Source organism: Aphidius gifuensis, linkage group LG2 (genome assembly GCF_014905175.1).
Source record: "Aphidius gifuensis isolate YNYX2018 linkage group LG2, ASM1490517v1, whole genome shotgun sequence".
NCBI lineage: Eukaryota > Metazoa > Arthropoda > Insecta > Hymenoptera > Braconidae > Aphidius > Aphidius gifuensis.
In genome coordinates, this window is record NC_057789.1 from 4606933 (window position 1) to 4632573 (window position 25641).

General features: G+C 25.5%; 5 protein-coding genes across 11 annotated transcripts; 3 read left to right on the plus strand and 2 right to left on the minus strand.

Moving 5' to 3' along the window:
* The first annotated feature begins 1467 nt into the window (after positions 1-1467).
* Positions 1468-5748, plus strand: LOC122848515 (large neutral amino acids transporter small subunit 1). 3 transcript variants are annotated; one of them, XM_044146623.1, is made up of 11 exons: positions 1468-1621; positions 1693-2087; positions 3077-3277; positions 3663-3832; positions 3917-4139; positions 4221-4336; positions 4401-4526; positions 4618-5087; positions 5160-5309; positions 5385-5562; positions 5634-5748. In XM_044146623.1, the coding sequence occupies exons 4-11, from the start codon at positions 3685-3687 to the stop codon at positions 5696-5698; spliced, it is 1476 nt and encodes a 491-aa protein (XP_044002558.1). In that variant the 5' UTR covers positions 1468-1621; positions 1693-2087; positions 3077-3277; positions 3663-3684; the 3' UTR covers positions 5699-5748. The 3 variants fall into 3 exon arrangements, with proteins under 3 accessions (XP_044002558.1, XP_044002560.1, XP_044002559.1); XM_044146624.1 differs by lacking the exons at positions 1468-1621; positions 1693-2087 and adding an exon at positions 2450-2741; XM_044146625.1 differs by lacking the exons at positions 1468-1621; positions 1693-2087; positions 3077-3277 and adding an exon at positions 2449-2741.
* On the minus strand, positions 5356-8141 carry LOC122848519 (V-type proton ATPase subunit F). 4 transcript variants are annotated; one of them, XM_044146632.1, is made up of 7 exons: positions 7966-8140; positions 7358-7428; positions 6957-6991; positions 6797-6878; positions 6647-6729; positions 6455-6577; positions 5356-6393 (listed from the first exon to the last, which is right to left on the minus strand). In XM_044146632.1, exons 2-7 carry the CDS (start codon positions 7425-7427, stop codon positions 6364-6366), a joined length of 423 nt encoding a protein of 140 aa, XP_044002567.1. In that variant the 5' UTR covers position 7428; positions 7966-8140; the 3' UTR covers positions 5356-6363. The 4 variants fall into 4 exon arrangements, with proteins under 4 accessions (XP_044002567.1, XP_044002569.1, XP_044002566.1 ...); XM_044146631.1 differs by having other exon boundaries at positions 5745-6393; positions 7752-8141; XM_044146633.1 differs by lacking the exon at positions 7966-8140 and adding an exon at positions 7543-7615 and having other exon boundaries at positions 5745-6393.
* On the plus strand, positions 7470-8610 carry LOC122848523 (mitotic-spindle organizing protein 1-like). Its single transcript, XM_044146642.1, has 2 exons — positions 7470-7583; positions 8301-8610. The coding sequence occupies exon 2, from the start codon at positions 8323-8325 to the stop codon at positions 8557-8559; it is 237 nt and encodes a 78-aa protein (XP_044002577.1). The 5' UTR covers positions 7470-7583; positions 8301-8322; the 3' UTR covers positions 8560-8610.
* A 73-nt stretch (positions 8611-8683) lies between these two features.
* On the minus strand, positions 8684-9867 carry LOC122848518 (LDLR chaperone boca). 2 transcript variants are annotated; one of them, XM_044146630.1, is made up of 4 exons: positions 9422-9867; positions 9265-9348; positions 8892-9197; positions 8684-8817 (listed from the first exon to the last, which is right to left on the minus strand). In XM_044146630.1, exons 1-4 carry the CDS (start codon positions 9566-9568, stop codon positions 8785-8787), a joined length of 570 nt encoding a protein of 189 aa, XP_044002565.1. In that variant the 5' UTR covers positions 9569-9867; the 3' UTR covers positions 8684-8784. The 2 variants fall into 2 exon arrangements, with proteins under 2 accessions (XP_044002565.1, XP_044002564.1); XM_044146629.1 differs by having other exon boundaries at positions 8685-8820.
* A 10428-nt stretch (positions 9868-20295) lies between these two features.
* LOC122848524 (major facilitator superfamily domain-containing protein 10) lies at positions 20296-24784 on the plus strand. The gene is made up of 8 exons (XM_044146643.1): positions 20296-20840; positions 20937-21388; positions 21460-21722; positions 21983-22274; positions 22352-22572; positions 22711-22801; positions 22904-23041; positions 24403-24784. The coding sequence occupies exons 2-8, from the start codon at positions 21097-21099 to the stop codon at positions 24504-24506; spliced, it is 1401 nt and encodes a 466-aa protein (XP_044002578.1). The 5' UTR covers positions 20296-20840; positions 20937-21096; the 3' UTR covers positions 24507-24784.
* The last annotated feature ends 857 nt before the right edge of the window (positions 24785-25641 follow it).

Here is a 25641-nt window from a genome sequence, read left to right on the forward strand (position 1 = left end):
AAGGATCATTTTCGAAATGATTTATGATAAAAGATCATTTACGCTTTTTTAAATTATTAATAAAATGTAATGTTCTACTTTTAACTTGGTAATCTCGGTATAGACAATAGACAATAGCGGGATATATAAGACTTGATGTTTTTCTTTTTGTCATTAAATAATTAATGCACGAAATGAAAGTATAATGATGTGATTGTTTTTCAAAGATTAATTAATATTGTGAGAATGCAAAATAATTAATGGATATATGCTGATGAAACGTGTATAAACTTGTTGAGACTTTGAAAGCAAACAACAAAATGACGCCGTTTGGTTACTGGTTTTGGTGTCGATGAGTATTATGAATTTTGCAAGGTCATTGAATTTTTTAAGTTAAATGTTGCGACATCTCTACTCAATGAGTTAAACTTGTTATTTTTTTAAATATAATATTAAATAATTAAAATTAACATTAATTAAAAAATTAATTAATAAAAAAACGTAGCTAATTATGTTATTTATTGTTTAATAAATAATTAAAAATTATTGTCAAGTAATTTATCTTTAAAATTCAAGTCAACGTGTTTGAAGAAATTTAAAAAGTTGATTAAAATTGACGTATTAATTTTGAAGAAAAAATTAATAATTATTGTTAAATTTTTATTAACATTTACTTCGAAATGCATAAAATAGAATTTGAATTGGCCAATAGAATGGCGCGCTTTTTTATCGAAGATGGCTCCTTGAACATATCCGAGAGTCGCCATCTATCTACTAAATTTCTACCGGCTTCTTTTTTTTTTTTTTTGATGAAAAAATAATGATAATTATAATAATTAATAATAATTAACAATAAAAACCGACGACATATAGATATTTACATAATTATTTATTAAAATATCGAATATTATTGCATGATTTTTTTAATAAATAATTATTTGTTGAAAAAAAAAATAAAAATGCAAAATATTCAAAAATATTTCAATAATAGAGGCTAACGCCGGTTGTGAGCAAACGACGCCGACAATAAATAAAAAAACATTGTCACGATTACTCCGACAATGATTTTTCATCTTAATTGAATAAAAAATAAATAATATACCGGGATAATAAAAAAATAAAAAAATAAAAACATTGGGCAATAAATTTCGGCGCATAAAATAATAATAAAAAAATGAATGAGTAAAAAATAAATTTTCAACTGAACAATTAGAACAATTACGCCAAAAAAAAAATTATAATTTATAAAATAAAAACTTGATAATTAAATAATATAAACAGTTGAAAATTTATTTTTCGATGAATAAAATAATAAAAATGATATATGAAATGACAGTACCAGAAAATCAGAAGCAGGAAAAACAATGATACGAAGCTATGACGATTACAGGGTCACCCAACTTGCTCATCTTGTCCACTTCAAAGGAACAGCTTGAAACACACGACGTTACACTTCAAATTCAATCACACAACTGATGCACATCGCCGTTCCCCGCAGCGAGCAAGCAGCCAAGCACAGCCAAGTGGCGCTGAAAAATTTTTGCACATGCCCAATATGCAAAATTGAGATCTCAAATTCCAAAAGTCAACAATAATAATAACAACAACAACAAAAACAATAACAACACAATTATAAACAAAGGTAAACAAAAAAATAAATTATTAAAAAATTACAACTAAACTTATTAATAAAAAATTAATTATAAAAAATAGGTACAAAACATGGATGTATTGGAGTATAAAATATCTTCAAGTGGTTCTGTTTTGATAACTCATGGAGTATTAAAAACATTGAATGGAGTAAAAAAAAAAATGGCAAATGATGAAACAGAAGGTGATAAATCAAATTAACATAATTAATTACGTTAACCAACCAAAGTAAGTATCAGCTTATTATTAGCCATCAATTGTTGACTTAAAAATAATTATTAATTTAAAAAAAAATAAAGTCAATTTAACAGGGTGAATTTATAATTGTCCTAGATGAAAAAGAACTAGATGCTGATAAATCATTTGAAGATGCAGCAACATGCTTTAACCAACTGTTCAATGCTGATGTGATTTATCATTTGTACCATTTGTTATTTGATACAATAGTATTTCTTTTGGTAAGTAAAATAATTATCCTCATTATAAAAAAACAATTTTCATTAATAAACAAACTCAGTAATTATTTTTCATGAATAAATAGATCAAAAAAATTATCAAGCTGAAACCAGCAACCAGTGCATCATAGTAAATTAAATTATAAAATGTAAATTTCAAATAACAAGTAAATTATAAAATACATTGTTTGTCCTCTTGTTAATTTTCAAGACATGAACATTCTAAAATTTACAAACAATTTTTTTTTATAAATAACAAAGTCAGCTATAAAATAAATTACAAATAATTGCTGTATCATAATTTTTTATAATTTCTTTTTATTTTTTTTTGCAAAAAAAAAAAATAATGCAAAAATGTTTTTGCCGATTGAGTAGCGAATCAACGCCCCCTATATAACAATTGCAAATGCAATCCCATTAAAAAAATAATAAAAAAAAATTTGCAATATTATTATACCACCCCCTGATGACTTGGTAAATCAAAGCTTAAAATAATAGTCAAGACAATATATTTATATTGTAGCATAATTCAAGATGAATTCTATTTATATACAAGAGACACGTGCAGCTAGAAAAATATAATAACCAAGTAAACCAGTCAACCAGGAAGTTCTGATTCATTATCTTAATTTTTTTCTATCATATTTACTCCAATTGGTATGTCATAGCAATAACAGTACAATTAATACATTAATACATAAAAATACATCATGTAACAACAACCTTGAGTTTACAAAAGCACAATTAATATATTTTTATTATTAAAATTTAATTTTTTAATTATTATTTATTATTATTACCTGGCCAGCACCTGGCTTTAATTTGTTTACATTTCATAAAGTCATGTTACAGTCAGCATTATCAATGGGTATCATATAACTACTCGAAATAATAAATCATTTTTTTATTTTTCTTGAGCATGTGACAATTAGTTGCAATAATAATCGTGTCAATTTTAATTTATTTATTTTATTGAAATTGAATTTTCATAGAGAATGTACCATCAGTGGACTGAATCCAGGCAAATAAATACTATCATTTATATTTCCTCGCTGAAAATAAATAATTGCCTGGACATTATTATAAAGAAATTTATATAATATAAATTTTTTTATTGATCACAAAGTTGTAAGCTGAGTTAGTGATTGATACCCACCTCGACAAGATTGAAGGAAAAAAAATTACTGAAAATTGTAAGTTGGTTTATTTTTTAATTAATATATTTGCAAATTTTGATAATTATTAATCTTTTATTTTTTTATCAGGTGATTATCAGTCAAGCATTGGGAAATTTATTTTTTTTATTTAAATATATATTTTTTTTTTTATTTATACAACTGTTTTTGACCTCATTTTGATATTTGTTTTTATGCCAGTTTTTTTTTGAGACTATTTCTTTTGCAATAAATATCGATAAACTTTTGGTTCATCTTTTAATCAATCGTTTTTTTTTTTTATATTTGTTTAAATATATTTTTAAAAAAGTTATATAAATCAGAGATAATATTGGTTTCATTAAATAATTGTCGTTTAAACGTTGAGTTGTAAAGTTTAAATTTAAATTTTTTATTATTCAAGGTAAATAGTAATTTTTTTGAAGATGGGAAAAAGTAAAATTGAATTACGAGAAATGCAATCAATTAATGGTAGTAAAACAATAAATGGAAGTAATGAAAAAATACAAATGAAAAAACAACTGGGTCTTCTAGAAGGTGTTGCTATTATTTTAGGAATAATTGTTGGATCTGGTAATTATAAATTTCTTAATTAACATTTAAAACATTTACTGATTTTAATTAGTTTAAGTAAATATAATTTGTGTTATTTTTAAGGTATATTTATAACACCAAAAGGTGTTATTGAACAAGCTGGAAGTGTTGGTCTTTCATTAATAATATGGGTACTTTGTGGATTAATGTCAATGATTGGTGCATTATGTTATGCTGAGCTGGGTACATGTATACCAAAAAGTGGTGGTGATTATGCTTATATACACGAGGCATTTGGTGCATTACCATCATTTTTATACTTATGGGCAGCAAATTTAATATTTGTGTTTGTATTTTCAACTTTAAATAATTACAAATGATAAATTCATTCTAATGTAACTTTTCATATTATTTTTTCTATCAACAGACCAACTACAAATGCCATCATGGCATTAACATTTGCCGAGTATGTTATGCAGCCTTTATTTCCAGGCTGTAAAATACCAAGTGATAGTTTACGATTAATAGCTGCCATGACAATATGTAAGCTATTTTATATTTTTTTAAAAAACAATTGTATAATTAATGCTTGATGAATTTAATTTAGGTTTTTTGACTTATGTTAATTGTTACGATGTCAAAGGAACAACGAGAATGCAAAATGTTTTTATGTTTGCTAAAATATCAGCTGTTGTTATCATAATTATGGTTGGAATAGTCTGGCTCTTATCAGGTTAACCTTTTCATTAATTTATCATTAAATTTAAAAATAAATATTATATCTTTAATTATTTAATTTATTTGATAATGTATTTTGAACCTAGGTCAAACAAAAAATTTTGATGAACCATTTAAAGATACAACAGTTGTACCTGGACAAATAGCAATTGCATTTTATGCTGGTATATTTTCTTATTCTGGATGGAATTATTTAAATTTCATGACTGAAGAATTACAAAATCCATATGTTAATTTACCACGTGCAATTTATATATCATTACCACTTGTAACATTGATATATGGTCTTGCAAATGTTGCATATCTTGTTGTATTAAGTTCAATGGAAATGCGTGCATCAGTTGCAATTGCTGTGTCACTTGGTGATAAATCACTTGGTATATTTTCATGGATAATGCCAGTACTTGTTGCTGCATCAGCATTTGGTGGTTTAAGTGTACATATTATGACATCATCAAGAATGTGTTTTGTTGGTGCTCGTAATGGACATTTTCCAGCAATGCTTAGTCATATTAGTGTTGATAAATTAACACCAACACCTGCCTTAGTATTTTCGGTAATAAAATTAATCTTTTTTTACATGTAATTTTTTTCGACAATCAACTGTATTTATCATGATGTTTTGCAGGGTATACTTTCTGTATTGATGCTTTGTACAAATGATATATTTGTCCTAATAACATACTGTAGTTTTGTTGAATCATTTTTCATAATGCTATCAGTATCTGGAGTTCTTTGGCTAAGATATTCAAGACCCAAAATGGAAAGACCAATAAAAGTAAAATATTATATTTTTAATGTTAATTTAAATAGAAGAAATGATATTAATAATTTATTATTTTGTTTAACACAGGTTCCTATTATTATTCCAATAATATTCGTACTAATTTGTGCCTTCTTAGTTATTTTACCTTGCTTTGTACAACCAGAAGTTGTTGGATGGGGTATTGTCATAACACTGTCTGGTGTACCAGCTTATTTTATTGGAGTTGAATGGAAAAATAAACCTCAATGGTTTGAAAAAATGAATGGTAATTTATTCATGTTAATTTTTTAAATGATTATATTTTATTAATATGTTTTATCTTCTTTTGATAAATAGTTGCAGCAACGCACACTGTTCAAAAAATATTCATGTCAGCGAGAGAAGAAAATGAAGACTTGTAGATATTCAAAATTATATTTAAAAAAAAAAAAAATAATCGTCAGATATTCACCAAGACGATAATAGAATTATTTAATTATTATATTTGTATATTTTGATTCAAGTTTTTACTAAGAACTGTTGTTTTTTTTTTTTGACAAATTTACGAATCTTATTTTATATCTTGTTTTTTTTTTCGATTTAGAAAAATCTATTTAATTGCTAAACAATCTGCCTTGTGTGTGTGTGTGCATTTTTTTCTCAATTTACTATTTTACAACAATAATAATCAGTGTGAACAATTAATACTTAATAACTTAAAGAGAATAATATTCAAGTGATATACTCATCAATTCAACAATCTATTTACATCACGTTTTATCAACTATTTTATTAATTCATAAACACTTTTTTTTTTTTTATAATTTCAACAATTGTTATACAATTTAATAAAACTGCTTTTGAAAAAAAAATATAGCCCCCATTTACTTTTTAAATGTTTTAACATAATGAAAATTTAATTAATACCTTTCAGGAATGTTTAAACATTTATTATTACTTTTTTTTTTGTATTTTAGTATATCTTGTCGTCTTGACAGTTGAAAGAATAAATGTTATAATACAATATATTGTGATAGACAATTATTTGATTTATATTTTTAATTGGGGGGTTGATCATTGTGTTAATCTAATGTATGTCTTCTGGATTGAACATACCCTACGAATTGAGAAAATAAAATTAACATGTGTTCTAGATTTATGATTTAATAAAAACATACCTTGGCACGTCGAAGGATTGAGTCCTTGCTGGCATCATAAGGATGATCTTTACTGGGTATTTCAAGAACTGATGGTACAGGTTGTACGTGACTGTCAATGACATGACGAATCATCTCAGCAACCTTTAAAAATATTTAAAACACAACATTAATTATTAATTTTCATCTGCTAAAATAAATTATTTGGCTTACATTTTGATTGATCAGGATAATGTCAATATCATCTCTTTTTAAAAATCTTTTGAAAGTGTCCTCGATATCACTAACAGCAGTATCTGTAATATATTATTTAAAAATAAAACAATTGTTTGTTTATTTTATTTTTTTACAAGAAACACTTACTCTTGTCAACAACCATGAAATTCGATTGACGATGTTTATTTATTTCACCAACTCCACCAAGCAAAAATCCAACACAGGTATCCTTAAATAATTAATTTATAATGGAGTAATTTTAATCATCAACAATAAATCATTAAAACATGTGATAAATTATTAATACCTCGTCACCAATGACAGCCAAAAGTTTTCCTTTTCCTGCAGCATGAAGAGCCATTTTTAATGAAAATTAATAAACAATTTATTAAACAATATATTTATGTTTTTTTTTTTTTTTATTTTTTAGCAAAGAAATCAGATGATCGACGTCACGCCTTTATAATACTCGTGACACAAAATTACACAAACTATAGATTTATTGTTAAATTGACATTTGTAAACTACAGTTTGTGTAAAAAAAAAAAATACAACAAGCTTTTCTGATTTCTCTCTAGAGTTCACTGTTAAACATTTCTCCTCTCCCGCTTCCGAAGGTTAAAATAACACAAAAAAAAAAAAATAAATTAACAATAAATAAATATCATTAATTTAAAAATAGTAATATTGTTTAAATAATAAACTTACGATCGCCAACAAACGAGGAATCATCACGTAGAGGTGGTCTTCTTCTGCCTTCTTCAGTTGGTTTTGACATTCTTAAAATTTAAATAATAAATTCATATAAACAACAACAATATTATTGTCTAAGATAAATGTCAATTGTCAATTGTATATTTTAATAATAAACAACGTTACAAACTGTTAGAGACCTGGTGATCAACTAAATCGCAAAACTGTCAAACTCTGGAGAGTAAGTATTTATTTATTATCAACTTGTTGCTAACAAAAAAAAATATATATTTAATAAAAACAATAAACAATCAATATATCAAACTTGAAAAATCATTAACACATATATTATTTATTTAAAAAATAATAAAAAAAACAAAACATGCTAAGTATTTAAACAAATTCACACCATGTTAGTAGTACAGAAGTCATTATTATTCTGAATTTCATGGGTCATAATTTAATCTCACACACTGTCTTGTTGACTCATAATAAAAAAATAATATAAGCACAATTACATTCAATTAAAGTTGTTAAAGAGTCACAAATGTGTCACAAGGGTTCAATTATTATTTCTTTATAACAAGAGAAATAAATAAATTTATTAAAAATAATAATATTACGTTTTTCTTGATGATTTAATTGAAGACTAACTTGTACTAGATATTGGCAGTCAGGTATTAGATTTTTTGTCTCAGTTATTTGACAAGTTTTTTTGGCAATTTTCCAATTCAAATTGTATGACTTTTATATTTTATTTTGTCTGCATCAGTTGCCACAGACTTGATGCCAGACGAATGAGAGTTAAAATTATTTGAATAGTCTTAAATTAACTTGATACCTACTCACTAAAAAAAAAATACAAATAATAATAATATAAATTTATTTTTATCATAAGCTTGTGTGCTGGAATATATATTTAATTATTTTATATTTGTTTTTTTTTTTTTCAATTTAGAAAGGAACGTCAACGAGGCAGCATGCCGGAACCTGTGAATCATCAGGTCAATGCAGCTCGAAAAACGTTTCAAACACTTTATGATATATCAAAGCTATTAAACACAAATTTAGATCCAGCAACATTGAGTATTTGTGTTAGACTATGTGAACATGGTGTTAATCCACAAGCACTTGCAACTGTTGTCAAAGAATTACAACGTGAAATTAAAACACTGGAAAATAATCAAGTTGATTTAACAAAAGCTGGACTCAAATAAAATTTTTCTAAATGATTATCAATGATAAATAAATTACCACAATATATTCAAGTATTATTTTTTAATTTACTAGAATTTATTTAATTTATATTTTATGTAAAAAAAAACATTTGGAAGTATTTTGATATAAAATATGTAAATTATTTCATTGGAATGAATAATAATATTAATTGAAATTTAATGATAATAGTGAGCATTTAATTTTGAGAAGAGGTAGTCTTTTTTTTAGAGCTCACTTTTTTTGGATCCTTTTGATTTCTGCTGAAATTGAAAAATAATTATTTAATTGTTGATTGTTGAGGATAATAATTTATTGAAGATTTTAATTGTACCTGAGAACTGTATTTTCCATGATACGTTTGTCCTTCGAGAGAGACATGATCCAATTCTGGTTGTTCAATTAAAAAGTTTTTAGCATCAATTGATTGTGATCCTTCTTTGAACATAAATATTGATCTTTTTCCTTCAATTGGATATCTGTCAATGACAATGTGATTATTTTGTAAACTTGTTTGCCATATTTTCATGATTTTTTCAGCTTCATCATCAGGAATGTCTTGTTTTACATCAACAAACATCATTAAACTTTTGCCAGTTTTTGTTGCTTTTACCAATTCATCAGGGTTTGTTGTATCAATCTTTACATTAACAAAAAAAAGTACATTAATGATTACATTCATTGAATATGTTATTTTATATTTTTACCTTTGAAAAATCAATTTTTTTGGCTGGACGAAGATGCTCTGGCAATTCATCTGGTGCAAGTTCTTCTTTTTCTTCATCATTTTCCTATTTTAAAATATTTAAAAAATATTTTTTATTAAATATCATTCATGATTGTTTATTTATAACAAACAATTACCTCCCATTGATCCAACAATCTTTCAAAATCAGCATCATTCATGTCCATGATATTTTTGTCTTTCCATGACAATGTTTTTTTTTTTTCCTCACAATAAACTGATAATATTAAATAAAAACTTAATAATATTATTACCGAAAATTTCATTTTTTATTTTGAATATTTATTAACACTTGACGTAAACTATCTATTATTTTTTTTTTTCGATGAAATCAAATGAGATTAAAATTTTGAGGCTATGTAGTTTTGGACAATAGAAATGATAGAAATCACATTTATTTCAATATGGCGTGGCAGATCCAGAGTGGTCAAATTTCACCGCTGACGTGTTAATTATTGACTGGCAAGACCATTATTATTATAATTTATTGAATCTAAAAATATCTGGTCAATTATGATTATTTGTTAATTATATTTTCTTTATATGGGTGCATAGAAAATTTGGTAATTATAATTATTATTACCAATAACAATGAGGATTTTTCGTTGGCATTTTTGTTGTTTATTTACTCATTTTTTTAATCCAACATTCTAGGTATGATTTTATATACAAAAAAGGATTAAAGGGTTATCATTATACAAGGTTAACATAATAACAATTAATTTCGTGTAATTAAATTAACAATAAAAGCATTATTTTTGACAGTTTTTTTAAATAAATAAAAACATATAGATTTAGTCACTTACGCCATCTACCAAATAATTCATTAATCTTATTGATACTCGTTGGTAATACAGTGTACTTGAATTTTACAAAATTAATTAATGTCGTTTAATTTTAAAAAATACTAAAAAACATTAATTAAACACTAAAAAAAATAAATTAATTAAAAATAAAAATAAAAAAACAATAAAGAAAATCGGCATTTAATCTATAAAAATGGCTGAAAATTTAAAAAATAATATTCAACATATCAAATAAAATTACAACATATATTTAATATATTTTTTTATTTATTCATAATAATTTGCAAAGTTGAATAAACCCATCAAGGTGAATAAAAATAAAAACGATTTCTCGCTGCATATAATTGACCATTGAATTTATATTCAATATTTTCTCTCCCAAGTATCTCATGGCCCACTGATAACAATCAAACTTGAAAATATTTAAATAATTGTCACAAGCCAATGACCCAATAAAAATGACAAAATATAAAAAAAAAAAATTCAAATCAATATCTCCAATATATCTTTTTTAAAAAAAAAAATTACAAAACATTTTAAAAATTTATTGTTAAAGAGGTGTTCACTTCATTACCCTCAGCACGAGTCGATGATTAATAAAAATAACAAAATAAAATCGACATAATAGTCATGAAAATGACTTGGAAAATTAACGTTTAAATTATCAACAAAGAAAACACACGCCCTCCCCCTCCTACCAAATATAATATATTAAATAATCATCAATATTTTCCTGTCCATAAATTTTAAATTTATCGTTTTATAAACAGGAGTTAAAGGAAAAAATAAAAAAAGTGGATCATCATTCTCTCCCTCATGTTGCTATTATATTTTTATACCTGTTCTTATTATTTATTTTCTCAGCAACAAGGTAATAGAAATCAAGTATAATTCATGCATGACTAGCGAATAAATTTGACCCAGCTAAAATGGAAAAAAAAAAAAAAAAAATCACACACAAACTATTTGAACCAGCTGATGACAAATTCAAGGTAGCATATATTGTCAAGTATATGTATCACCAATTCACCACCTGCCCTTTATATATAAAAATCGTTATAAACAGGTCAAACTCGACTTCAATCCAGTGGGACTATTTTTTTGTATACACATAATTTTATTGTTACAACTTGCTGCGATTTATTGAATTCAAAATGAGGGATTAAAAAGTAGTATTAGATGAGAAAAAAAAAAAATAATAAAAGAAACAAATCAAATTGAGAACAAGGAAAAAATTTATGTTGCTGGTTACAACAGGTACGTGGATACTTTGTATAACAAAGAACAAGACCAACGATAAATCAAGGGCTCGTAAATAAAACTCGGTTATAATTATTTTTTTTATTCATATCAACCCCATTGTCAATTTGATCCAAAAAAAAACTCGGTTTGTATCTTGACATTAAAATTAAACATTTAAAAACTCGGCTAAAAAAAAAATAAAGTTTCAAAATCAATGGTTGTTATTCATTATGATTCATTTTTTCATCCCTCAAAATTTTTTAAATAACCCAAAAAAAAACCAGCTGAAATACAACCAACGACCTAATATCGTTTTTTTTTTTCTTTCTTATTTTTTACTTCTGTAATTCAATTTTATTGTTTAGCATATGAAAAGAGAGGTGAACCCTTTTTTTTTGCTATATTATATAAAGAATTGAATAAAATTTATAAGATGAAATAATAAGAAGTGAAGGAACCAGTCGTATCTGTGTGTGTGCCCTTTGCACGATATTTGGTTTGTACAAAAAAAAAAAAGAAGGCATAAACGAACAAAAAGTAAAAATATACGTAGAGATAAAAAAAAAAAAAAAAAAAGGGCTAAAAAGAAAGAGGGCTCCAGGTGTTTTTATACCAAACCGTGGGACTCTCATAAAGAGAGGGATGCCACACGTTTTAAACTTGGCAGACCTCTTTTGCTTCAATTCTTATCCTGAAAACCAAAATTATGAATCAAAAGGATTTTTTTTTTTTTTTTCAAAAAAAACTTCATTATTGTTGCTCTGATATACATGATTTTTTTTAAATTATTTTTTTATGATTATGATGTTTGTTTTGATGCTTTTGTGCATTTTTTAAAAATTTTTTTTCATCAGCTTCCGGTCTCTTGAGATTTTTCAGTACAGCTTCCGGAGGTGAATCATATTTCTTGGTGATACTTTTTTTTTTTTTTTTTCATCTATAATAAAGGATTTTTATTTTTTCATAAGGATAATAAATTATTAAATCACGAGAATGACAATAGATATTTTTTTCATCTCATGTTTATTATTTTTTTATTTTTTCAAATTCAGTAATTAATATTTAACAATAATTCATGAGAATGACAATGAAATATTTTCTTTCATCTCATAATATATTTTTGATAATTAAAAGAGGAATTGAGGGGGGTTGAGGTTTTATATTGACAAAAAAAATAATAAATAAATTTAAATTATAAATTGTGAATTTGTTTATACATTATGACAAAAACAAAAAGGTAAAATAAATACAAGCAAATAATTGATGATAAATAGTAAATAAATATTTATTTATTTTTGAATTTTATTGTATTGTTGATTGTACGATTATCCAGCAGGCCGGGACGAGTGCAATTTGATTGAAAATAACACAAATAATGCACCCATCTCCGCCTGCCGGCCGATCGATTTTATAATCAATTAATTCAATGATTATATAATAATAATACAAATATATATTTATGATTAAATTAGTGATGTAATTAATGCACTTTGATAGGCCGGGACAAGTGCAATATTAATTAATTATTTATGTAAACATTGTCACGTATCTCGACCTATCTCTCATGCAATTTGTATTTAATTTAATTTCGAAATGAAATAACAAGAAACAAAGGTAATTGCTTTTTTGTGTCTGCTTTTTCTTGTTGGTAAAAGTGAAAATAGCCATCACGTGTCTGCAAAGAAGACCACCTTCTTCTTCTTCTTCTTCCTCTTCTTGTTCTTCTGACAACTGGTCTACAGTCTAGCCGCCAATGATCGTACCAGTTGCTGGAATCAACCGAAAGTAGTTTAGGCTATTCGAAATTTAGCCTTGACGATCCAATTTTTCCAATCAAATGGCTTCTTCATGTATTCACAATAATTTACAGAAAAATAAAAATATTCAATATTAAATTATTTTAAAGCATCATTTATTAATTTTAATGCTGCACTTTGTTTATTTTTATTTTTTATTTTATTTTTTATCCAACAAAGAAATAAGACCTATTGATGTTTTATTTTTTTATATATATTTTTTGTTTAAATTCAAATAGAACCCCCACAGTGAAATTTGTGCTTTTAATCAAATGCCGAACAAAGAAAAAAAAAATAAAATATAAATAAAAATAATTCTTATCAAACAGTGTGTCGGCAAAACTCGTGAGTCACTGAGTTTGGCACTTAATTTTTATTCATTTATTTTTTTTTTTTTTTCATTTTTAAAACCAATGCCCGAAATAAACAAACAAACCTCCTTCTCACCGCTTAAAAATATATAAAATAAATAAATATAAAAACAAAAAAACCCCCTCATGCGGCAAAGATAAAATAAAAATAAAAACACTTTTTTTTTTTTTTTTTTTCATTAAATAAATTGATAAATTAAATAAAATTTTTAAATATATAAACCCAAGTAAATATTTAAAAATAATATTTTTTATCCGAATAAAATATTTTTGGCACTTCACAAAATCACAGACACATTTAAATATATATTAAAAAATCAATTAAACTTGTTTAAAATTGAAACAAGTAATTTTTTAAAAAATAATAATAACTTGTTGATTTAAAAAATAAACAAAAGTTTGTTAAAGTTGTTGGACTGATTTATAAAAATTGTTGACGAATTTTAATAACAACTTGATGCTAGCTCGAGTTCTTCCGGGGCAAGACTGCGATTCAGAGCCAGGTGGCCCTGGTCTTTATTCATTTTGGGTCCCCTCTGTCCCTTTTCACCCCGCCATATTGCAGTGGGGGTACAACCGGCACACTGCACAGCACACACTAGAGAAGAGAGTGCACACACAAGTGTTAGTTCTGTCTTTGTTAAACACATGAAAAAAAAATTATAAAATGCTAGACATGCTGCTGCTGTATCGATAGTATAAAAACTCGGTTAAACTCGGTATAATTCTTCGTGACGATGATCGACTACCACTGTGGCCTGTGTGTCTGTTGATGGGCCAGGGGTATAAAGGGCATCATTTAGGCAACCATGAATATATGTGTATGATAGAGACAAAACAACAGGGGAAACAGACGTTATTCTTATTTAACAGGACACTATACAAAACGAACCCTCGAAATCCTCCTTTCACCCCATAAAATAGAAAAAAAAAAAAAAAATCTTTGACTGTTCCATTTCCCCTGCTGCACAACTCCCACCTAATTCAAACACACACACACGCACACAGGCATATTCAGGGGACATTTGCCTGCTTTTTTTTTTTTTGATACCTCTCATCGCTCTTTCCTACCCTAGACCCTTCTTAATTTTATATACAGATAGATAGATAGATAAATGTATATGGATATAGATGGATACATGTACAAAGCAATGACTAACATGTATGCATTTTAGATGTAGAGAATTATTCCGGGGGTCTCTTTCTCTCTTTGTGTTTTGTAAAAAAAAAAATGCCGCGAACGATTTTAGTGGCACGAGGCAATATTACCCGCCAAAAAATTGTATCAGCTGTCGTGAACTCTCACGTATTATATGTACAAAATTTATATTTTATTTCCCTCGGGGAAATAATTTGGATTCAAGAGAGAAGAGAAAAAAAAAAATTAAGGGATTGAAAGAAATAATGTAAGAAGAGTAGGTATATATTTTAGTGCATTGTTATAGTTTATATGGCTCCTCGACGCCTCAGGTAGTTGAAGAAGAAATTACAAAAAGGTGACAGAAAAAAAATATGGGATCAAAGAAATTTAGATATGTATGTAGTTCAATTCTTATGGGAGGAGTGATTTTTTTTCTTTTAAATTATTATTGTTATTTTTTATGCACTGATTTTATTTATAACGACCGTTGGTTTTTCCGATGGGATAATTAAGGCTTTTTCATTTTGAGAGAATATAAATTTTGCTGCTGCTGCTGCTTTTTTTTGCAGGGGGAAATAGTGTTTAACGTTCGATTTTCGGGGGCATTTTAGGGGGAGAGATTAGGATGGTGTTTATTGATCTGATTTTTATGACAAAGGAAATATTGAATTGTTTCGAATTTCTTTGTTGGCCTAGTTTTTTTTTTTTTCGATCGCATGTTTTTCAGCTTGATAAATAAAAAAAATACACTGTTTTCTTTTAAATTTTGGAGCAAAAAAAAAAAACAAAATTTAGCTCAAATTTTTCTATTGTATATTAAGAATAATTGTCTGAGAAAAATCGTTACTAAAAAATAATTGTCGTTGGATTTATATGTGATTTTTCTTTGTTTGATTTTCTCGTGATTTTATATCTAGTATTCTAGGCTTGATAGAAAAATAAATAATAAAATTAAAACGTAGAAGAAAAAAGGGGAACAAAGTATATAACAATTGGTGACAAGGATAAAAAAAAAATAAATTGCGCATTAGTTTACAACGAATGAGTCATAAAAATATTAAACTAGGGGTTGTTGTTTTTTCTATGCAATTTATTGCGCAATAATAAATTGTATAAATTGCATAATAATAATATTGATAATATGTAAAATAAAAATAACTAGATATTTAAAAAACCACAATGCATGTGTACCTTGAGTCTTGACTATTATACATAGTAATAAAATTCAATTTATTATATAACAAGTCAAAGTTTGGGGATATTCAAGTTTATACTAGTAAAATCACACAAGGGCTAAAAGTTTTTTTTTTTTTTTCTTTCTTTCCTTCACAGTTGTGGAGCTATAAAAATGTCAAGCATCTATTTCATGATGATGTGGTACTTGACAAAGGACTCTAGTATACATATAAATTTATTTTAACAATAGTACATCAAAATATATTATTTAAACAAAGAAAGTAACTAATTAATTGTATTTAAAATTAAAAAAAAAAAACACTGCATTCATTGCCTGCATTAGAAAACTAAAAATCTAATGAAAAATATACTTGAAATATTTCATAATAAATAAATAATAAAAATAAAATAAAAATCTAACATATAAATAAATAATAAAAGTAGAAAACACCGGAAAAAAATAATCAAAATGAAATATAAAGAAATGTAAAATAAAAAAAAATAAAATTGAGAGGAAATAAAGAATGAAAAGGTGGAAGAAAAAGAGATGGTATGAGGTAAGATTATTATGTGATAAAGAGAGATAATAAAAAAATGAAAAAATAAAATTTTTTTTTTTAAGAACCACTTGTAGAGGACAGCTGCCGTGGTACTACGGGTCCTGCAGGTACAGGGGTAGACGATGAGGTTGAGACCACGCGCATCTGCTGTCGGTTGGTGCCGTGAGTGCCGTTCGAGGCACGCGCTTACACTCATACCATATTATATCAGCTCCAAAATACTGTCTTGAATGTTTATACAAAATTACAATGCATTTTCAATGATAAACTTTGGATATACATATACCATTATCAATTTAACAAATACAAAATTCATTTATCTGATAAATAACAAGAAATTCTTTTTTTTTTTCTTTTTTTATCAATCATCCCTTGAATTTATTTATTATACATTAAAAAATTTAAAAATTTAAAAATTTTTAACATGAAATAATAGTACCATTTACTGTTAAAATATAATAATAATTTTTGTTTTAAATAAATAATTTTAAATGTTAAATTCAAGCCCACAAAATAAATGTTTAGTTGTTTTTTTTTTTTTTTTTTTTCGTTTAATTTATGCCATTGTAAATGTAATAATAAAAATAAAGGTAAATCAAAAAATTGAAAATCATTATGAGACACTGTGAACACGACAGACACCATGGGATTTTTTGGCATTGAAATTATTGCAAGAGGGAAGAATAAGGGAGAAGGAAGCAAGCTATCTTTCGTATATACGACTTTCTTCATGCTTTGTGTGTTCCTCTATTATTGAAGCCCATAGAGAGGTCCTGTTTAGTTGGTAGAAAAAAAAAAAAAATAAAATAAATTTTACGAATGAACTTTGTACTATACGCAGAAGCCCAGAGGTTGATTGTGGCTGTTTGGTAGTTTCAGCCCTGTAGAATGTAACAGCCGGCCTCGAAAAATATTCTTTGTTCCTATTGTCATAGGATTTATTTTCTCGTTTTAGACAGCATCAGTTTTTTGGTCAAACCTGTGGAAAAAAGAAAATTTTCAAAATGCTTTAAAATACTTCCTAGAAAATCTACAAAATTTTTCATCTTTTTTTTCTTTTCTAATGTATTTAAACAACCACCAGACAAAACGGCTAACAAACAAAAAATATAACCGAGGTTTTTTTTTTTTTTTTTTTCTATTTAATTTCTTTTTTTGCCAAATTCATGAAATATAGACCATTAAAATTACGCTAATTTCTCAATGGTGATTGATGACAAACATGTGGCCTTACAGCAAGGTGAGAATTTAACCTTGATGAAAAATTATTTCACAAGGAACTTAAGGATTTAACAATTTATTTTGTTTTTCGTGGTAAAATTTTTTTCCCTTTTTTATTTTGGAGCAAACTATTCTACTGATGAGTAAATATATTTATTATCATTATTTTAAATTTTAAGTTTAAAACACTCATTTGGTTTAAAAAAAATAAAAAAATATTATTTTTATGACTCTGGACACCTGGTGCCTGGTTGGTTGATGATTGGAGCGGCGCCGAGAGGCACACGACACGATGCATGTTCGACACAAAGAGATAGTACTATAAAATATATGTATATATATATAAGAAAATACCTGACATTATAAATATTTAAGTAAATATAAAATTAAACAACAAAAAATTGTATTATTATTATTAAACAAGTTTACACTTGTTTTATTTCATTTTAAAATGATTTTCTTTTGATATTGTTTTGTAGAATTTCTTGTTTTTCATATATATAAAGAAGATTTAATAGTTTAAAACGGATGCAAAGTAGGTATATAGGCTCAAGGACTTCAATACATTTGAGCCTATTTGCCAAGCCCCAAAGAAACTACTAACAAAAATCTTAAAACCTTATAATAAAAATTTACCTGAAAAATACTGAAAAACACATCGAGCGAAAAAGTTCAAAAAACTTAAATATATATATATATATACATGTTCTCTTATTTTATTTCTTTATTTTATTTATTTTTTTTCATCTTTTACGTTATATTCTTTTTTATTTTCACCATGAGAGTTGCACACCTGGTGGCTCTCTTCCTGATGCACTTGGATGAGAGACTATCACCACATGAATATATAGTCACCAAAAGAAATAAAAAAAGAAATAAATAGAAAAGAAAATCTTCAAATATACAATAGCAACCCTCTGATATTGTGGGGGGGCTAAATATCAAAGAGATAAATAGGTCAAAAAACTTTTTGTTAATTTATTATATAAAATAAAAATATAATTTAAAGTACAAACATTTGGTGTATAGCTAAAAGATAAATTTAAAAGACAAAAAATAACCCAACAATTAACTGATTAAAGGGAGGATATAACTAAGCAAAAAAAAAAAAAGCATTGAAGTTTGTAAAAACAAGAAAATAAGATGCAGTTTTATCAAAGAATGAGTGATTCCAGATGGCAAGCGTTCAGAATTGTTGTTGCTTTTCGAATTTCGTAGTTGATAAATTTTTGGTTGAAACGACGAGTCAGTGTATATTTTATATATCTAAAGAGTAGTAGTGTCGAAAAAAAATAAAAAATATGCCCTCTTCGTCATGGCCACCACCTGCCCCTTTTGCTTAGTTTAATGTGTACATATATGTTGCTCATCTTGCACCAAAAATATCCATCATAATATATTTTTTTTTCCTTCTTTCTTCGCACTAGCTAAAATTAAATTCACATAATGTTGAGCAACATTAGAATAACGACTGTTACCTATAAATGATACATGATTTTAATATAAAAATCCTAAACAATAGAAAAGAACCGTCAAAATCCAACGGTTTTATATTTGTTTTGTTATATTATTCTCAACAAAAAAAAAAAGGAGGAAAAATTATGGCTATCACGCTCGGTTGCAGCAGCGCGAATAAGAACATACATATATGAATTTCGATAATAAAAGCTTGGATTTTTAGGGCGTTACTGAGGGAAAAAAATGAAAAAAAAAAAAAATAATACATATGAAAAAAAGAAGAACAGGAGAAGAACAGAAGAAAAGACGTTCTTTAGTGGGGCAGCAAGGGGGTATTAAGTTGCATCGACAATATTTTTTTTTTTTTGTCCAACAAGCGTTAACGTTTGCGAGAGTTTTTGAAAGAAAAAAATAATATATATAAAATAATAGGGATAGAAAGGAGGTAAAGATATATATGTATAATAATAAAATTTAAAAAAAAATTTATAATAATAAAAAATAAAGAAGACCTGAGTAAAAAACTAGCGTTACAATTTTTTTTAGGAGACGGGTTTTGAAGGATGCATTTTGTATTTGTCAAATCGAGGGAAATAATAGTAATAAACTATGTTTAATAATATATAAATAACAAAATATAAATTATGAATACAACTAATGATGTCTATATATGTATTATAATAAAAATATAATGTTACTCTTTATATTGCCTCTACAACGACATTAAAAATACGCTTTTTTTTTTTTTAAAATGGGTGCGTCAATCCAAAAATGTACACGCCTTATTTTTCGCTTCACTGATTAATATAAAAACAATGAACACAAAAATTTTTTTGTTATAATCATTACTTAGTATTGTATTTGATAATTTTAATTCATCATAATGATAAATATTTATTTAATATCTCAAATTTAATATTGCATTACACCATTACTATCTTAAAAACAAATTTTATTAAAAAAATAAATTTTTTTCTTTTTCAAATTTCAAATTGACGCGGTTTTTTTACGAGCTTATGGTATTGTAGAAATTGACAATATCATCAGGTAGTAAAGTATTTAAAAAAGATAAAAGTAATTTTTCTATTACCTACAATTTAACAATTAAAAAAAAAAAATAATTCATGCAACAAGTAAAAAAAAAAAACAACAATAACAACAACAACAAAAGTGTTTTGATTTTCAAATTGTTTTGATCTAAATACAAAAAGTATTGTTACTTTATCATTAAAATTTATCAGTAAAAAAATAAAAAGGAGTCGTTAATATATGTGCCTAAGTATAAGCTGATGATTAACCACAAAATCATAATACTTGAAGTAAAAAAAAAAAAAAAGAAACTGGATTGACATAAGCCTTTCACTTTTGCAAATGAAGAATAAAGAAAATAGATTATTCAAGTTAAGTAGCAAGAAAGAAAGAAAATCACCAATGATGTATCATGTCATTCAGCTAAAGGAAATTGTAGAAATAGTCAGTGGTATCACATGATGATGCTGATAATGATTTGATGATTGTATTAAAAAATATGTGTATATATAGAATCATGCAAGTTGGCCCAGAGAAAACAGTCACGAGGTTGTTAGAAAGTATTTTTTTTTATTTCTTTAATAATAATTATAAAAACATGTATGAAAGGAGAAGTTGGGAGGAACTTGACGAGGAATATTGGACGTGGGTTAGTCAACAGTATAGCTAACTGTTCATAGCCGGATGTCATATAGCATTTCTGGGTCTTCACATTGTTTAAAAAAAAAAATTAAAAAAGTAATGATAAGTCACAATTTTTACTACATTTATTTTCATTATATTCTTGTTTATTATTTAAACTATTATTTAATCAATTGTTTTATCTGTTTACAGAAATAATATTATAACAAATGAATAATTTATATCATCATCATCATCATCATCAAATACATAGTATCTTATCAAAATATTAGTTGATAAGTTGAGGTCAAAAGTTAAAATATCAACTGTTATTTATCCTTGATGTAATTTAAAAGAAAATAATACTATCATCATGGAGATCAAGAAGAGAGTGGTAAAAGTTGTTGATGAAAATATAAATAATAATAATGGAGAAAGTAATGATAATGTTTTTAATAATTCAAATGTTGTTTCTGTTGTATTTCGATCATTGATACTTGATTTACTTGCATTTACAATGATTTTACCATTACTACCAGCATTATTAGATCATTATAAAAATGTTGATGATGAACGTGGTCTTTATACATTTATTCAAAAACAAATTAATGGAATACAAAGTTATCTAAATGCACCTGATAGATTTAGCTCTGTTTTATTTGGAGGTAAAAAATTCTTAAGAATTGTTTAAAATGTATTAATTAATTCTATTAATTATTGTTGTTTTAATTTCAAGGTTTTCTTGGTTCAATGTATTCATTTCTACAATTTTTGGGAATGCCAATTGTCGGTGCATTGTCTGATGTTTATGGAAGAAAATTAATGATGATTATTTGTCTTTGTGGTATTTCATTGTCATATCTTCTTTGGGGATTATCACATAATTTTGGTATATTTGTTTTATCAAGATTTATTGGTGGTATTAGCAAAGGTAATATAAGTTTATCAATGGCTATTATCAGTGATGTTACAGAGCCAAAAACAAGAGGAAAATCAATGGTAAATATTTTTGTTATTAATAGAATAATTTAATGATAAAAAAAATATATTAATAACGAGAAATGATAATTTTATTTTCATTATATATCTACTCATGAATTATAGATTTTTCATAACTAAATTTCATATGGATTTAAAAAAATACTTGGTATATTTATGTAATATGTATTTCCTAGAAATTTTACTGTTTTAATATCCTTTGAATAATTATTTGTAAATTCGAAATATTCATGCATTTATTAAATTTTTTATTTTTGCAGGCACTTGTTGGAATTGCTTTTTCTATTGGATTTATTATTGGCCCAATGATTGGTGTTATATTTTCAAAAATATCTGGTGAACATAAAGACACATATTGGTATACTTATCCAGCACTTTTTGCATTTTTTTTATCACTCAGTGATTTGATATACGTTATTTATTGCCTCGAAGAAACTCTTCCTGTTAAACGACGTGCTAAATCACTAGCATGTGGTATATCTGGTGCAATGATTTACATAAATCCAGTTGATTTATTTCAATTCAATGGAGTAACTGGTCTTGATAAAAATGGTAAAAATAATATATTATTATTTTCTAATCATAATTTATTTATTTATTTATTTATTTACTGTTTAAATTATCAACAGAATTAAAATGTCTAAGAACACTTGGACGTTCTTATTTTTTATATCTATTTGTATACAGTGGATTAGAATTTACATTGACATTTTTAACTCATCATGCATTTGGTTTTACAAGTATGGAACAAGGCTATATGTTTTTAGCAATTGGATTTACAATGTCAATTATACAAGGTGGTTTTGTACGACGAATACCTCAAAATAAAACAAAATTTTATGCTCAATTGGTATGTTTTTTTTTTTTGTTTTTAAAACAAATTTATTTCTCATTAAAAAAGAAAAATGAATAAGTTTATAAGTTCATGCAAATGACAGTAGAAAAAAAAAGCAAATTGTAATAATAATAATAATATTTTTTCATCCAGGGACTGTGGATGATAATACCAGCATTTGTTTTCATAGGAATTGCATTTACAATTAAATTGTTATACATTGGAGTATTTATATTTTCAGTTTGTAAGTTATTTAAATTATATTTGTTTTCTATTAAAATTAATATTACTTTATTTTCTATAGTTATAATTTTATAAATTTTAATTAATCTCAATGCTCATTTAGCAACTGCAATGGCTGTTACTTGTATGATGACATTGGTAACAAGTATTGGACCTGAAAATCAAAAAGGAACAATAACTGGTATATTCAGATCACTGGGTGCATTGGCACGTGCATGTGGACCAATTATTGCTTCACTAGGTAAATATATAAATTAATTAATTATATGTATAACTAATTAGTAATTATAATTTTTACTTTAAATTTTAAAATTTCTTTTTAAGAAGATTATTATATTGCACTAAAAATTTTTTCTCTTTTCTTTCAATTTAACTTTGTATTAAATTCCAGTTGATTTGAGTTTTCCATTATTAATATTAAATTCATGGAGAAATAACTTTGAATTGCATTTTAGTTGAATAATAAAAAGTTTTCAAAAAAATAAAACTATTACATTGACAAATTGTATGAATTCTTTTGAATTTATAAAAGTTTAAAGCTTCAGATCTCAAAAGTCTCGTTTCATTCACAATAAAAAAGCTATTATTTTTTTTGAAGAGATAATTTAATATGCATTAGCAAAATTGAACAAACTTCTTGTAAAATTTCAAACGAAATTTATTTTTAAAAAAATTGTTAAAAGTTATTTTTTACAAGCTTCATTGTTTGTTGTTCTTTTGAACTTAATATTTCGATAGTTTGTCGATTTAATTGTTCAGTTAAAATGATAATATTTACAATGAAACTAACATAGAAATTTTAGTTTAATTGAAAATTATAATTACAAATTTGTTTAACAATGTTAAATGAAAATTATAGCTGTGTGTGTGTTGATCACGTAATGAGGTTTTACTATCGCACTTTTCAATGTTTTCATTAGTAATTTTTTTCGTCTACCAGCTACGCACCCTCTAAAGGTCGCAACAATAATCTATCCCCTTTATGTTTTTTTGTTAAAAATATTATTCAATTAAAGTTTAAAAATACCACACTCATATATACATATTTAAAATAAATATCATAACACAATGTTAATACAAACAATGATATAATTTTAGTTTAATTTTAAAATACATGGCTTGAAATATCAAATTTCTTTTACGAAAATTAAAACAAATAAATATACATAAATGAAATATTTTTAAAAATTACAAAATCAATAAAATAATATTTATTTACGTAGCGTGGGATACAAAACATATATAACACATTAATATGAACAACGCTGTAATCTCCAATTTCAACATGGCTTTTAAAATATTTATAATAATCTGGGTACAATATGAAGCTTTATAAATAATTAAAAAAATAATACTCTCAATTTTCCTTTATAATAATTCACCTGTTGTTATTAATATTTATTGAAATTTAAATTTTATTTGAATTATTCATTGGCGATTAAGTCACGTTTATTTATTTTTTTTCTTATAATTTCCACAAATCGATAAGTTAATTAATTATTATGAGTTTTTAATTTTTAATTATCTCCAAGTATGATTTGATTATAGTGTAATTAAAAAATTATTAGCTATATTTTATGTATTTTTATAATTTATTTTTAGCATTTTGGAGCATTGGAAGTACAACGACGTATCTGATTGGAGCAATAGTTCTCATTGTGCCACCCTTAATCCTCCAGAGGGTGGATACCAATTTGAATAAATAAATCCTTTTCTACATTTATATCATTAAAAAATCTGATGAAATGTATAAATTATTATCCCAGTAATCCGTACTTTTTCCAGTTTATATTTATTTTTAAAAAATAAACTTAATAATTATTATCAAAGGGATAGTAATGAATGAAGGCAAATATTAGATTTATTATATAAATATTTTATGTATACAAAAATTTTATATTCTCTTTGATAAAAATTTATATCTACATTGTTTTTTTTTCATGTATTTTTAATATTTTTTTACATATAAATAAATTTATTAAAATTTTAATATTTTTTTTTGTTTGTATTTAATGTTCATCGAGACAAGCAAGGGTTGTAATTTCATATTTTTTTTCTACAAATAAAACAAATAGAAAACATTTTTATTATATATAATAAATATTCTGTGTAGCTGCAATTCAAAAAATTCTAGGAAAAATAATCCATGTATGCGAAAAATAGAAAAAAATTATTACTATCAAACAAAATCAAGTAGAAAAAATAAAAATGAAAAAACAACCCCCTAGAGAGATAAATAGTGGCTCTAAAAATTTTATAAAATGAAAATTATTAAATAAAGTAATGCAACGATTGAGTAGTTGTCTCTGCTTCTGAAGTTCTAGCAGGATTTAGACGGCCTTGTCTTTCCCTTCTGATTCCCCAAGAAACAAAAAAAAAAAGGACAAAAAATTTGCAGGCAACTCTTTACTCAACGAAACCATATAAAATAAGCAGGAAAGAGAGAAAGACAAACAAACAAACAAAATAAATAAAAAAAAAAAAATAAAAAAGACAAGTCATCACGCTACTTAGATCAACATTCCCTCTTTTTTTTTTAATTTTTTTTTTCTTCCCATGAAACATCTATCGAACGCATGCGCGCAAAAAAAAAAAAAATTATTACGTTTTCCTCTCTTGGTTTCCTCAGTCATCGTACTCCTTCTCTTCCTCCTTCAAATAATTTTTTTTCTCTATTTATTTGCAATATTTCTTTTTCTCACTCATTCAACATGATACATAAAATCTCCCTCCATTTAATCACGTGACACCATTAAACTCCCTCTCAAATATTTTGCGTCAAATCAACCAATGACAAGTATAGTAAAACAAGCGCGGCACTTGCAATATACAACAAAATTT